Below are 13,923 nucleotides of genomic sequence, written 5' to 3' on the forward strand. Positions count from 1 at the left end.
TCCCCCTCAAGTCAATTTCAATGTACTGCCTTCGGCATAGAAGGAAACAAAAAACTGCAAAATTGTATTTTACTTTTAAGCTGTCGCCGCGGACTCTGCAAAAAAGAGAAAAAGGCGAGAAGAGGAGAGCCATTCCCTACGACTGGGGAAAAAATAAAATATACGAGATTCGCTCTGTTTTTGTCTAATGTAAAATTGCGACGCTTCGAGTAACGCGCAGATTTTGAGCTTTATAAATTGAAATGTCAGAAAAAGTTGAGGGAGCCGCAGCAGCGCAGACTGACTGACTGACTGAATGACTGACAACCAGCCGGAGCCAGAAACCGAGCACCAAGTCAACTGCAAAACTTTGCCATATTTTATTATTATTGTTTTTCATTTTTTCGGCGTTAGCCAGGAAATTTCACTGCGGCTGGGAATAATATTAATAAAACTTACCACAAACCTTTGCCATTGCTTAAAGTTTAACAACAATATATGGTAAAGAATTTTATTCAAAAAAGTTTCTGGTTCAGCTTAACTTTATACAAATTATAACTTACAAAATACAAAAATCAATCATCATCATGAGAGAACATTGTATTTAATTTATGCACTTAACTTAATTAATTATCCATTAATACGTAATTGTGTAAATTGTTTTAAATAATAACATTAATTGCCAGTGTTGTATGGATGGAAATCGTTTTAGGAAAGGGACAAGTAAAATCGAAATTAATTGTAATAAAATACTTTCGGATTCGCAAGAGGTTTTCCGCTGAAAATAATATTCCTTTCTGTATATATTTCCTTTTTTGTTTTTATTTAATTTTTTAAATGCTTTGTTCTGGCAGCCTAAAGTTTTTATAGTCGGTAGTATTTATTTGCCTGTGTAGAAATAATTTAAGGTTTATCTAAATAATCTTTACTTCAATTTTGCATAATTGTTTCATACTGTTTTTGTTGTGTGTTTGTTTTTGTTTGCATTTTGTCTTAAATTTACATTTAGCTTAAATGCGAGACATTTATGTAAATAATTGAGATTTTTCAAATGTTTTTACTTTCTCTTGCCTATGTTTATGTAAATTTTATTTATATATAGTTTGTTTTGCAAATGTTCTTTTAGCTTATTAAGGTTTTCATTTTCATTTTTATTCTTTCTTTTTTATGTTTGTTGTAAATTTGATTTAATGTTGGAGGAGGGAGGACTACATATTGTGGGGGGTAGGGAGTGTGTCTTGTGTCTAGATTTCTGTGCGGAGAATTAAGTTTATTTTTTGCATTGTTACGTTTACATTAATGAATTTAGTTTCACATTTCATTTAGATTTTAGTACACAGACATTCAAGAAGTTTTTGGAAAACCACTTACGACATTTTATTCTTTTGTTTTCTTGCATTCTTAATATCATTGTAAAGTTTATGTTTAGGTTTTGTTGCATTGGGTTCTTGTTTATTATTTTCTCTGCTCCTTTTGTGCATTAATTTTTGTGTTTTTCTCTCAGCCTCCCGCGGTGTTTACTTTTTACCCTCGCCTTCCTTCTGCACATAGACTATTTCGGCATATTCCGTTGAACTTTTGCCGGCATTTCCTTCGGGTGTTGTTGCTGTTGTTGTTGTGGGTGCTGTTGTTGTTGTTGCAGGTGGTGATGTTGCTGTAGCTGATTCATTGGCTGGTTTTAGTACAAGTTCAGCATAGACGAGTTGTTTGTCTTGCTAAATAATAAGTAGAAATAACGTTATTAGTATTTTTGTTTTTAAAAATTAAAAATTCAATAGAGAAATTTAATTTTGAGGCTCTTTTTTAATAGGGGAATTTGCTATACCTTTTTCTATTTTGCTTTACTTAAATGTCCACACTGGTGAGGTGCTCTGCCAAATTATAGCCTTTATTTGCATATATAGTATATGTATAATACAACAACAGTTTTATTTGCATGCGTTTTTGTTTTTGTTTCGAACGGAAAGAGCAGAAAATGGCAAAGAAAATTATGTAGAAAAGTTTGTTTGTGATAATAGCAAAAGGAAAATTATAAAAAATAATTTAAGTATATATATTTTGCTCAAAAGCTTGCAGCTAAGGATAAAGGAACTAGGCTAAGGCTTAAAGGTAACTACAATTCGCTCAGTCAACCATACACGCACACACATGAGAAGTACTTACAGAGGAAGAAAAATATTAGCTAAATCAGCCCGTTGTATCAGATTTATAGAGACGGTTTTTAAAGTGTTCTAAGATATTTTATGGAAATTTTTAAAAAGGAACTTGGTTCTTGAAAAGGTTTCTAAAAATATGCTGTACAAGTAGCTGTGCTCCACGTAATTTCATTGCACTTATTTAAGTGAGTCTTCAAGGATTCGTATAAGTCCTAAGATATTTATAACATAAAAAGAAATGTCACTGAAATTTCTATGAACCGAAAAGTTACTGCTAAAAGGCGATTGATTTACAATTTGTTGCTTTTCTCATAATAGTATGATTTTCATATTAAAGCTGATGTATTCATAGAAAGTCTGTCTTTGGAGTTTATGAAGCCTTTGACGGTTTATAAATATATTTATAATATATATTTATTTCTGCGAGTGCATGGGCACAGAACGACAGTGGGCGGGCGGAGGCGTAAGGAAAATGTATACAGAAGGAAGAGAGAATTGTGTGTGTCGGGTGGGACGGTTTTTAATACCTTTGGTTCATTGTCATTGCCATCCATGATGGCATTGTTGCCCTCCTGTTCGGCGGTGTTGCCCTCCACAATATTCGCCGACTCCTGGTTGTTATCCTTGTCCTTGTTTTTCCGCGTATCCTTTTCGTTGAAACGCTTCAAAATTGCCACGGCAAAGGCGGGCAATCTTTTGGCCTTCTTCTGCTGCTGCTGCTGCTGTTGTTGCTGGGACTCTGGACTGTTCTCCTGTTCGTTAACGGTATCGTCCTCCTCCTCCTCCCCACCGGACACGCCCACTACGCCCATGGTCGTGGTAGCTGTGGCCGTTGAGGTGGCCTTAATGTCGGCGCTTTCGGTGTCGCTGCTGCTTGTCGGTGGAAGTATGTGTGTGTGCGAGTGTGAAAATTGGTGGAAGGTATTTTTTATGGATTGAGCATGATTTTTATGTTTGATTTGATTTGTTTCGCTACTAATTACTGCTGCTTGTCGGTCGAAATATTTCAGGTTAACATAAAAGCTAGGTGGCCGTTCGGGTTAGTCGTGTGTGTGTGTGTGGTTAGAAGTCGTCTTAACTTGGCACTTTTCTGGGATTATTAAAGGACTCCCTCACACTATCTCTGGTTGTTAGTGGGCTTAAAACGAACTTTTGTTTTTGTTGGGGTAAATGGCGTAATTGTTATTGCTGTGTGTTGTGGGTGCGTGTGTGTGTGTGCTTGGATCCGTTAAAACCGGCAAATTGTGTTAGCGAAAAGCAAAAATATTTCAAGAGGGTAAAGTTTGGTATCTCATTCAAATTACAAATTGTTGTTGGGCAAGGAATTTGATAGCTAGAAGTTTTTCACTTTGTACTAATTTTTATACCCTTGCAGGGTATTAACAGCATTGAATTTGATGTTTGTTTTGGCTAAGTTTGATTGGCTTAGAAAATTACCATAAAAAATATGGAAAAATCTCAATTTAAAAAATTCAAATATTTTCGGTCTTCCTGAAGGGTATTTTGATTTTATGTTGGGAAGCAGTCATTTCCGACCTCATAAACCATATATATTCTTGATCAGCATCACCAGGCGCGTCTTTCTAGCCATCTCCGGAAGAATTTTAATTTTGAGCCATTTTTGCAAAAAAATGAAAGGGGTTACATCATTAAAATTCTCAAAAATCGAAAAAAATTTTGATTTTAAATTAAGTATGCAGATTTGTTAACGTAACAAAAATTAGTATAGAAAAGCTTTCCGAACTGAAATTAATGCATTTTTGGCTTTATTTTAGGTGCGACCCTTGATCCAATTGTAACCTGCAAGGGCATACAAATTTCGGCTTAACAAAGTTAGTTGTTCCGGGGGAAGTTTACCAGAATTTTTAATTTTAAACGGACGGAGTTGCAAGGCAATTACCTTGAAACTGCAACTTACTTGCCCTGATAATAATTCTTTTTAAGCTACTTTAAGGGCTCCTCCCATTTCGACCCTTAACCCATTTTGACCATTATACGTTCCCTTTCGCTTTGGCCAAAATGAGGTCCATTTATATTCCATAAATATTTTTCGGCTCATTTGAATGTCTGCCTGCCTGTCTGTCTGCCTGAAGTCTGGAAAAGTTCAACAAGTATCTGCCAGATACATTTTCCTACCTACACGTATCTGAAAGTGTGTTCGTGCTTGTATTTGTGTGTTTCTATATGTACAATACGTTGCGTGTTAGTCCCTCATATATGTATAAATATATGAAATTGCTATTGTATTTTAATGATATTGCTTTTGTTATGCTCGCAAAATGTAAAACTGAATGGGGGAAATTCCGCTTTGATATGTGTGTGCAGCATTGTTAGAATTTTTCCTTTCAGGTTGCGTCACTTACACACACACAAAATGCCATTTCATTCAAAACACTCCTCTCACACACACAGTCGCACGTTTTCTCAGTGAAAATAAATAAATACAGACCAGAAAAACTACCGACAAACCCTTCTTGATCTTAACTGTTTTTATTATTATTAAATATTAAACATACGTTTTGTTTAAATTAATGAAAAGGAAAACAACTTGTATCAAAAGGTCCTAGGCTACGGTTATCGTTTTTGTTTAGTTTTTACTTCCTAAATTGTAACTCAAAGTTATACTTTAGGTTTTCTGCTGTCGAAATTAAATACTAACGTGATAAAGTACAGTGTGCTCGGCTTAAGATGAACACTTTCCACTAGTACACAGTGACTACAATATAAATACGTGTAAAAAACAATGATTTTGTCGCTTCATGCTTGCCATGCAAACGCTTCTCCATAAAACGTATTCGATAATAACTTAATTTCATGCCGGCATCAATCTCTCTATGATATGAATTCAGTTTTCATTGATCTTGGTTTTAGGTCTTCAATGTCTGGAGTTTGGTTTTGTTTATGTGTGGGTAAGGAAACGTTTATGAGTAAATACGAAGCTTAAAGACTAATTTTGGAGTCAGTTTTGTGGCCTAACCCGGGAAACTATCGCAGAATTCTTTCGTTTAATTTGATTTTAAATTCTTTAAATAATTTATTTATTATATTTTACTAAGGCACTTGATTTAGTTGGTTCGCTTCTAAAGCCTCTGCAGAACTAGGAGCTCGTTTTAGAAATTTATATATGTTTTTAATTTGGAACTGAACTTTAAACAAGTTTTAGTCAAGGATTTCTACTACATCTCTCTGAAAAATGCTAAAAAATCCTTTATAGTTTTCCTCTTTGCAATTTTCCCTTGGCTTTCCTTTTAAAAATTGCCCGATTTGCCACAAATCTGCTCCATTGCCTTTCTAATCCTGCTGCGCTTCGTTTCCTGTTCCCGAAAAGAGTAGAAAGTAAATAAATATGGATGTCACACGCGCGCACACAGACACAGGGACACGTGGCTCTCTCAGATTTCCGTTTCCTGGGGAATCTTTGGCGTCGTCGGTGTTGCTGGTGTTGCTGGCGTTGCAGTTATATTGTTGCTATTTGTAGCTATTGTGTCTCCGATTTGCGGCTTCTGTGGCTTTGGGGGAGTTGCTGGCGGCGCCTTGGCCTTGCCTCGTCCCGACAGCAGCATGGCCTGCTTCTCGATCAGTTCGCGCTGATCCTTGGGCAGCCAGCGCGAGAATCGCGACTCGGGTATGCCCAGCTGGTTTCCTTTCTGCAGGAGATCCTCATTGCCGTCCTCCTTGTCGCTCGTGGAACTCCTGGAGTTGCGACCTCCGGCCTGGCTCATCAGGATGCTCTTCAGGGGTCGAGTCGTGGGATTATAGACACTGCTCTCGCGATCTGTGCCATACTCGAAGCTGTCGTCGTCGTCGTTGTGCTTGCGTCTCGTCTCCACGGAAAGGCGATCCTGGGTGCCGTTGGTGGTGCCATTGGGCTCTCGCAGCTTGCTTGCGCCCAGCAGGGTGATGCCATTGGGGGTCTCCAGCAAGGCCACGTTTTGGCCGTGGGTCTCCAACTCCAGTTGCTTATCGCTCTGACTGCTCGGTGATTTGGTGGGGTTTTCGGGCATTTTAGATATTTTTTATATTCATTTGTTTATACGGTATTTTAGGGTTTTCGGAGGGGGTTTTTTGTAGGGTTGGTCGCAGTGTGGTTTGTTGTCCGTATAATATATGAAAGTAGTAGAAAAAGAAGACAAAACATGGCAAGAAGGTGGTTTGCGTTTCTTTCTTTTTGCTTATTCATTTATATTATTTTCTATATTGTTATTGTTGTTCTTGTGATGCATTGCAATGTGGCTCTGAAACTATAGAGTCTTATGTTCTTGTTTTCTATGCTTTTGCTTGTTTTTAGATTATACAAATATTTTTGTTGTAATGATTTTTGGACAGCGACTTTTTGTACCTTTTTTAGTAAATGCGTGAGACAGAGAGACAGTATTCAGAGGGTAGGAGAGAGATAGGCAGAGACAGAGACTGACAAACAACGATTTTTTATGTTCATTTTTGGTGGGCGGGCGAGCGAGCAAAGTGGGCGTGGCAGAGCGACTAGCGAGCGTTTTTTAAGAGTGTATAATGTGTGTGTGTGTGACAGCGTGATTTATATTTTTTATAATGGAATTTCATTTTAAAGCTTTTAATTATTTTTTAAAGCTTTCTTCTAATACAAGACGAAACACAGGACTTTATGTGTGTGTGTGTGGTGTGGTATGCGTGTGCTTAGGCTAGGATTTGTAAATTTTCAGTTTTATTTTCTCAAAAGTGTACTATAAACTAGCCTACGATGAGATAATGAGGGCTGCTTCTATGGCTAGAGATGATGTAAATGCACGAAAATTAAATTGAGGCCCCTCGAGACCGAGGGAGAGACGAGACACATGCAAGTAGACGACAAACAAACACACATCCGAAACTACATACGCAAATATTATTTTAGTAAAATGAATAAACGGATTAATGGCATTGGAAAATTAAAACAAAAAATGAAGCAAACCAGATACCGTTGTCGGGTTAATTATGTTTTACATGTGGCCTTATTTTTTGATCACCTTTCTGAATCTATTTTTTGATATATATTTGCGTTCACTGTACTTACGTTTCGTTTGTGGGCGTCTTAATGGATTTTCCTGTTTGGAAGAAACAAAAAGTTTATTAAAAAATACTTTCAAATACAAGATAATTAGTTGCACTAAATAAAAGTGATTTTTCATGATTAATGATAGATGAAAATAGACAAGACAAGACATCCCCAGCCCCAAAAACATCATCATCATCATCAGCATAAACTTGCTACTTTCCTGCACATCAAAAACGTATTTGTTAATTTTTTGTTGTTGTTTATTTTGTTTTTGTTTGTTTACTTTACAAATTTCTAAAATTACAAAAGAACAGCAAGAAAACAAAAACTAATTAAAATAAATCATAGACATGTTTGATTTGATTGAAACGCGAAATAAAACTGAAGGAAAAATACAGTAATTAATTGAAAATGCAAATTGCTGGCAGGTCGAATAGCTTAAATAAATACGGGGACGAGAAAAACCAATATTTGCTGGACAAAATATAATACAATACGTTGGATTATTTCGATTTTGGGTATATATTCGAGTGGACAAGTCAAGTTTTAAGGGATTTGAGATTCGCGACTTACGAAAATTGGTCACTTAAAATTATTTGGCCTAAGTTAAGGTTTTCTTTTGTTTTGTATAATTCTATATATATATATTTCGTTTTTGTTTCCATTATTAGATTGTGCACTTGTTGAGATTTGCATTAAATTATTTGTGTATTTTACGAGAGAGCAAAGTGTGGTAAGGAGTTTAGTTTTCTTTTCTTTTCCCGCTTGCTTTCAGCAAACTGGGGCGCACACACAGCAGAAACTACCCGAGAAAAACTTGGGAATTACAGGGAGTGCGCAGCTAAACTGGCCGAAGAATTGGCTGGGAGTTTTAATGGACGCCTGGCTTAAACGGACGTATTTGGCGGCTTGGGAGCCTCAATGGTGGTTCCGTTCAAATTGTGCTGACTGCCGTTGCCGGCGGCTATAACCGCCGCCGCCGTTGCAGCGGCACTCTTCTTCAAATCGGCCTTCTTTTGCGCCTCCAACTTATCGGTGACGGGGGGCGTGGCCTCCTCCGACTGTTGCGTGGTATCGATATGCTCATCGCCATTATCGCGACCATCCAACTCCTCATCATCTTGGAATTCCGGATGGATCTGGGCCTCGGAATCGGGGCCCACGTCCGTGTTCAGAGTGGCGCCTGTAAAAAACATCGAGAACAACAAAAAGAACTAACATTTAGCTTTGTGTGCAGAGAGAGAGATAGAGAGAGATGGAAAGACAGGGATAGAGAGAGACAGGGCGCCGACTCAATCTCGAAGATACCACAAATTTTCCATATTAAAGTTGAGGTTAGTCCATTTACCAAAGTGATGCTTATCAAGCGGAAAATACAGGGAGATTATATAAATAAAAGTTGGATATCGAGAAAGGGGGAATTAAATTTTACATAGAGGCATATATTTAACATTAAAAGCAACCAAAGTACTATTTTTGGCAAAATTTAGTGACCAATTTTCGGGTTTTTAAATGTTAGCTCTTCTTGTTGTTGTCATCTGTAGACACTTTTGCTCAGCGAGTGAGAGAGAGAGTTGTACAATTGTTTTGGTTAATCTTAAATATCTAATTTTATATATATTTTTTTTAAATAATCCAATAAATAAGAAATAAATAAAATGCAATACCAGCATTTAGCAAGAAAAAACTATGACGCCTTAACAATATTTGGCAGCAAACCAATATATTTCCAGTTTTTTTTTTAATTCTTTTATAATTTTTAGGGATTTTTAAAGTTTGTTTTTCGACGCTTTATTATTTTTTTATTTTAGCCTATAGTTTCAGGCGCCCAATTTTCCTACAATAAATTTGTGTCTCTACCAGACTAAATTTGTTAAAATACTTTGTTTACCATATTCTGTTATCGTTTTAAATTATTTTTACTCTATTTTAAATTAAATGAGAATTTGTTATGATTTTTGAGAATGATTCCTAGGGAATTTTCTAACTCGACTTTTAATTTTTGCTTCTTAGTTTGTATGTAAATTTAAACAAACTTCTTGGGCTCCTTTAACCTTATATATTTTACTTTTATATATATTTTTTATTTTCCCCAAGTTCTAGTTTTACTTTCATTATCTCTTTGATATGTTGAAGCTTTTCTTTTTTGGTAGTAGCACACATTTGCAAGAATTTTTTGCCCGCTCAGTTACGTGTTTTTTCCACCCCGAAACTCGTTGCGAAAGTCAAGTGAAATTTTTTTAATTAGATGAGCTGTCTAGGGCTTGCCGCTCGCTCATCCGGGGGAAAGCTGGAGGAGGAGGAGGAGCCTCCTCCTTCTGCTAGGTTAACGCTAATTAAAATTTAAAAGCCGCACAATGCGTCGAAAGTTAACAACGGCTTGCGGCGAGCCTCAGGTCCCGAAGCCCATATATACATATATGAATTGCAGGATGGATGGGTGGCACATGGTGGAGTTGTGGATGGAGAAGGGGGTGGCTGGGGTGGGTTTTTCGAAGGGGGTGGAGGGGTGAAGTACCTAAAGCCAGATATTGTTAGCATAGCTGATGATGAGACAATAGTGGTGGCCATTATGACGATGATGATGATGTTTTTGTTGATGTGGCTGAGTGGCTAATGACGATGACATTGCGTTGCGCTGCTGTTCGCCCACGAAATTTAAGCAAAAATGTGTGCATGGAAAATAACCGTAAAGAGGTAAGCAGTGGCTGGACTTACCGCCAAAACACCATCGTCCGGTGGCGCGGGCAAAGAGAACCAGGAGGACAATCAGGACCAGGACAGCTACAGCCACCACAATGCCAACAATGGCGGCCACATCGAGGCTGCTGCTGGGCGGTTTGCTCGACGAGCTAATCCGCACCTGGTAGTCCGTCATGCCCAGTTCATTGGTGGCCCGCAGTTGGTACACTTTCGTGGTGTCCTCCAGCGTAAGTCCGGCGATGGCCAAAGTCACATTGTACTCGTCGTTGCCCAAATACTGCGGCTCGTACGCCGAGTAGCGTCCGTCGGTGCGTCCCTGCGACACGATCGCCCCGTCGATGGTCCACTCGATCTTGGGCTGCGGGCTGGCCTTAATGGTGATGTTCACAATGGCAGTGTGGTCCAGATACAGGCCATAAACGGCGGCATCGACTTGATGGATGGGGGCATCTAAATAACAAGGAATTGGAGTTAGAGATGTATTATATACATTTATTTTATGAACTTACATCGCACATTGAGGATGTAGGCTGCCTCCTGGGGCGGCAAACTCTCGCGATCGGTCTGGTGGTGCGAGCGACAGACCAGCTTCCGGTTGCTATCCTCCGGCGACAGATGCCACTGGATCTCCTGCTCGGAGGTCGACAGCACGACGTTGTCGCGAGCGTTGCTGTTAATGTTGGAGGAGGGACGGATGTCCAGGGGTGTGGTCCGCTTGTTGGCCGGCATGTTGTCGATGAACCAAGAGATATTCGCAGGCGGGCGACCATCGCGAACGGTGCAGCGAGCCTTGAATTCGGTGTTCTCGTTGAAGTATCCCTCGCGATTTGGTCGCGTCAGCAGCTCGATAATGGGCTGCTGGGGACGCACTGGGAAATGGAGAGGAAATTATGGGAGTTTTGTTTAGAAAATTGAAAGGTTCCATAGCTAAGGACTACAATAAATTGATGAGGAACTCGAAATCACTCTAAAAACCAACATAAAACTAGTTTTTAAGTTCAATACTCACATGCCACAACCAGATCGATGGTGCCCGACAGCTCCTCGCCCTCGACGCCCAGACTGCACTTGACCTGGCCATTATAGCTGGCCTTCACCCGCTCGATGCTGACGCCGCACTGGCCGGCGGTCAGGCCCGCTCCGTAGTAGGTAAAGCCGGGGGTCTTGCTCCACTCGGGCGACAGGTTGAGGACCTTCTCCTCGCCCGGGATCTCGATGCGGCAATAGTTGATGGATCTGCCGTAGCGGCACAGCAGCTCAGTGCGATCTCCCTCGTTGAGCAGGGCCGTGTTGGGTTCCACGTTCACCTGCTGCGACCAGGTGAGCGCATCTGCAAGAAAAAGCAGAGATAAGTGTAAACAAAAGAGTTGCGTAATTCCCTTAGCAGTGTCTAGTATCTAGTTTCTGGGTATCTGAGTGTCTGAGTATCGCATATCTGAGGTATTTTCTTTTTGTCTCGAGGCACGTTCCACGTTGCAACACTGCAGCGCTCCTAATGTCTCGGTGGCAATCAGGCAAATGACTGTCGCATTTAGCAGACAGACACCTGCACGTTTGCATCTTTAAGATACGCATCTGCCCAGGCATTGCCACTGGCAAACAATGCGGCTGCATTTTCTCATTAAGTTTCAATTAAGTTATACGTTTCGTTGGCTTTATTCCTTTTGGTTTTTGTGTGTGGAAATTTGCTCGCAGTTGAAAAAGTTTTGCTGGGAAAGTTCTCCCGGCTGCAGCTTGTTTGCCATTATTTTTCCAGCGTTTTCTATTTGCCAATTAAGACATTTGAGTATTAAACGTTTTGAGCCAAAGTGGAACTTTCCCCTTGTTTGTTAGTCACTCTTTGTTTGCCTGACTTGGGCTTTGGCTTTGGCTTTGGAGGTTTTGGTGGAGGAAGAGAGAACCTAATTTCTAATGAATTTTGTCAGAGTTTAACCAAAGTGATTTTTGATTTAATTTAAATTAAATCTGGTCCTAAGGCTACTTAAACTGAGTGTCTTAAACTGATGAATGAGACAAGTTTGCATTAAATGCAGATGAAATATAATAAAGTTATTGTTTCTAAATGAATATAAATGTCAGAATATTTAATTTCCTCTGCTTGCTGTTCCATGAATTAGCCATATATTTTAAGATATTTATTTTCTCAAGCTTTTCATGATTCTGAGAATAGAAACGACCTGTTATTATTTGAATTTCGATCAACACTTTTGGGAAATTGCTCTGCGCCCCGGCTAATTTCCGTTAATGAAAGCCACAAAATTGCAAATTGTGGCATAAACATGAGGTGGAGCCCGGGCAGCTGCGGATCAAGGAGCAGGAGTGGGGGCAGCAGGAGACCAGACCCCAAAATGTGCAGCTGCGGCCAAAAGTGAATTGATTTCTTTGCTTCTTGCATGACTGACGGGCTGAGTGAAGTTTTGTTTGGTCAGCCGGAAACGTGCGGAAAGCCAACAGAAAACGGACTGAGATGCATTTGCGTTCGCATTCGACTTTAAAAAGCGGGTCAGCCAGCTGGCCAGCCAGCAGGCCGTCCGTTTCATGTAATGTGAAACTTTTCGCCCGCCCCATGAGATGTCGCTTAACTTTTGACAATTGAGTTGTGCTGCAACGCGTTTTTTCTCTCTTTTTGCTGCATGCTACTGTGTTTTTTTAGTTATTCACACTCGAATTTGTAGACCCTATAAAACCACTTAGAGATCTCTCTGCTCTCTGGCAGCGCACCGCATAAACCAGCTCCCCATCTCACTCCTTCCGAGAAGAAGTTTTGAGCTGCAGCTTGAATTTCCAGAGTCAGCAAAAATCGGTTCACACTTCCCACACAAATAAAAGCGAGGGGATTGCAACAAACTGTGGCGTGGATTTAAACCAAAAATGAAGCGGGTTCCGCCCACGAAGATACCGCGGTATTTGACGAGAAGAATTTCATAAGCAATTCTATTTCTAATCCTTTTGAAGCCACTTTAATAAACTATATATTTGCGAGAAAAGATGTAAGGATTTAAATGCAAAGAATATCATTATTTTCTATAAGAAATCTATCCTTAAAATATGTAAAAAGTTTGTGTAGTTTTTCCACTAAACAAACCCTTTTGTTCTATGAGTAATGGGTATCGAAAAAAAGGGAAACCGTTACAACTGAAGTTGGACAATGTCACATTCACAGCTATGAAAACAAAAAAAGCGAAAAAGAAAAAGCGCGGGCGACGGGCTACATTCGAGACGTTATGTCGACATACGCTCCGTATCCATGTGTGTTTATTCACAGCACAAATCTATTTTTTATCCATTCTTCCTGCTGCTGCTGCTGCTGGTGATTTTTATTTATTTAGCTCTTTTTTGTAGCTGGTCGTCCTCCGGGCTCTCAGATCGCCACTCCGAGTTTTATTTGATGCCGTGTCTGCAGTTTTCACAGGAACGTTTGTCCAGTTCAGTGGCCATGGCTTGGCGGGGCAAGCGTTGCCCCAACTTGAAGTGATTTTCACCCCCATTTCCCTTTAGTTTTTCCCCGTCTATAAATTGTACAAATAGATTTAATTTAATGCCTTCACTCGATTCCCAATAAAAATCAACTTTGGTTTCGGTAAATCCCCATCTCAGACACACACGGCCCCTATTATTGTGGCTATTGTTCCTTTACATTTTCTGATTTTTTTGTTTGTTTTTCTTGTTGCCTCTTTTTGGCCACGTTAGCGTCTTCTGGCCAGGAACGTGATTTTTACTTGAATTTTGTGTGTTGGCCTGTTTTGATTTTCCAACGGGAATATTTTTGGTTAAAGGCTGTGTCCAAAGATGCATTGGAAACAGTGGTGGAAAATGGGTTACTAGAGGGAGAAATCTCAAAATGAAAAACAAAATAATTATGCATAGAAAATATTGTTCTTTCTTGAAGATCAACTATAGATCTAAACGATTTAACCAAATAAAATACTATAAATTCGAAAATAATTAAGGAACCCCCCTCGAAAAATAATAAAAATTTTAATTTTGGTTTTGTTTCATAGGTAAAAATCTGTTAAAATCGTTTTAAATTGTGAAGGAGTCATTTCCGATCCCATAAACCATATATATTCTTGA

The 13,923-nt window shown here is 39.2% G+C and overlaps 1 protein-coding gene across 5 annotated transcripts in view; it reads right to left on the minus strand.

Annotated features, from left to right (window-relative positions):
* Positions 1–476: 476 nt before the first annotated feature.
* Positions 477–13,923, minus strand: part of Fas3 (fasciclin 3) — an 80,343-nt gene continuing 66,896 nt past the window's right edge. Inside the window, exons 2-7 of one of the 5 annotated variants that reach the window (XM_017166246.3) lie at positions 10,859–11,179; positions 10,359–10,718; positions 9,865–10,299; positions 7,165–7,195; positions 2,663–3,005; positions 477–1,694 (exon numbers count right to left, since the gene is read on the minus strand). In XM_017166246.3, coding sequence (XP_017021735.1) covers positions 1,497–1,694; positions 2,663–3,005; positions 7,165–7,195; positions 9,865–10,299; positions 10,359–10,718; positions 10,859–11,179 — 1,688 coding nt within the window. In that variant the 3' untranslated portion in view covers positions 477–1,496. Of the gene's footprint in view, positions 1,695–1,804; positions 1,866–2,662; positions 3,006–4,129; positions 6,108–7,164; positions 7,196–7,394; positions 8,330–9,864; positions 10,300–10,358; positions 10,719–10,858; positions 11,180–13,923 lie in introns of those variants that run through there. The other 4 variants (XM_017166247.3, XM_017166249.2, XM_017166245.3 and 1 more) reach the window with 4 other exon arrangements.

The sequence above is a fragment of the Drosophila kikkawai genome, chromosome 2L (genome assembly GCF_030179895.1).
Source record: "Drosophila kikkawai strain 14028-0561.14 chromosome 2L, DkikHiC1v2, whole genome shotgun sequence".
Lineage (NCBI taxonomy): Eukaryota > Metazoa > Arthropoda > Insecta > Diptera > Drosophilidae > Drosophila > Drosophila kikkawai.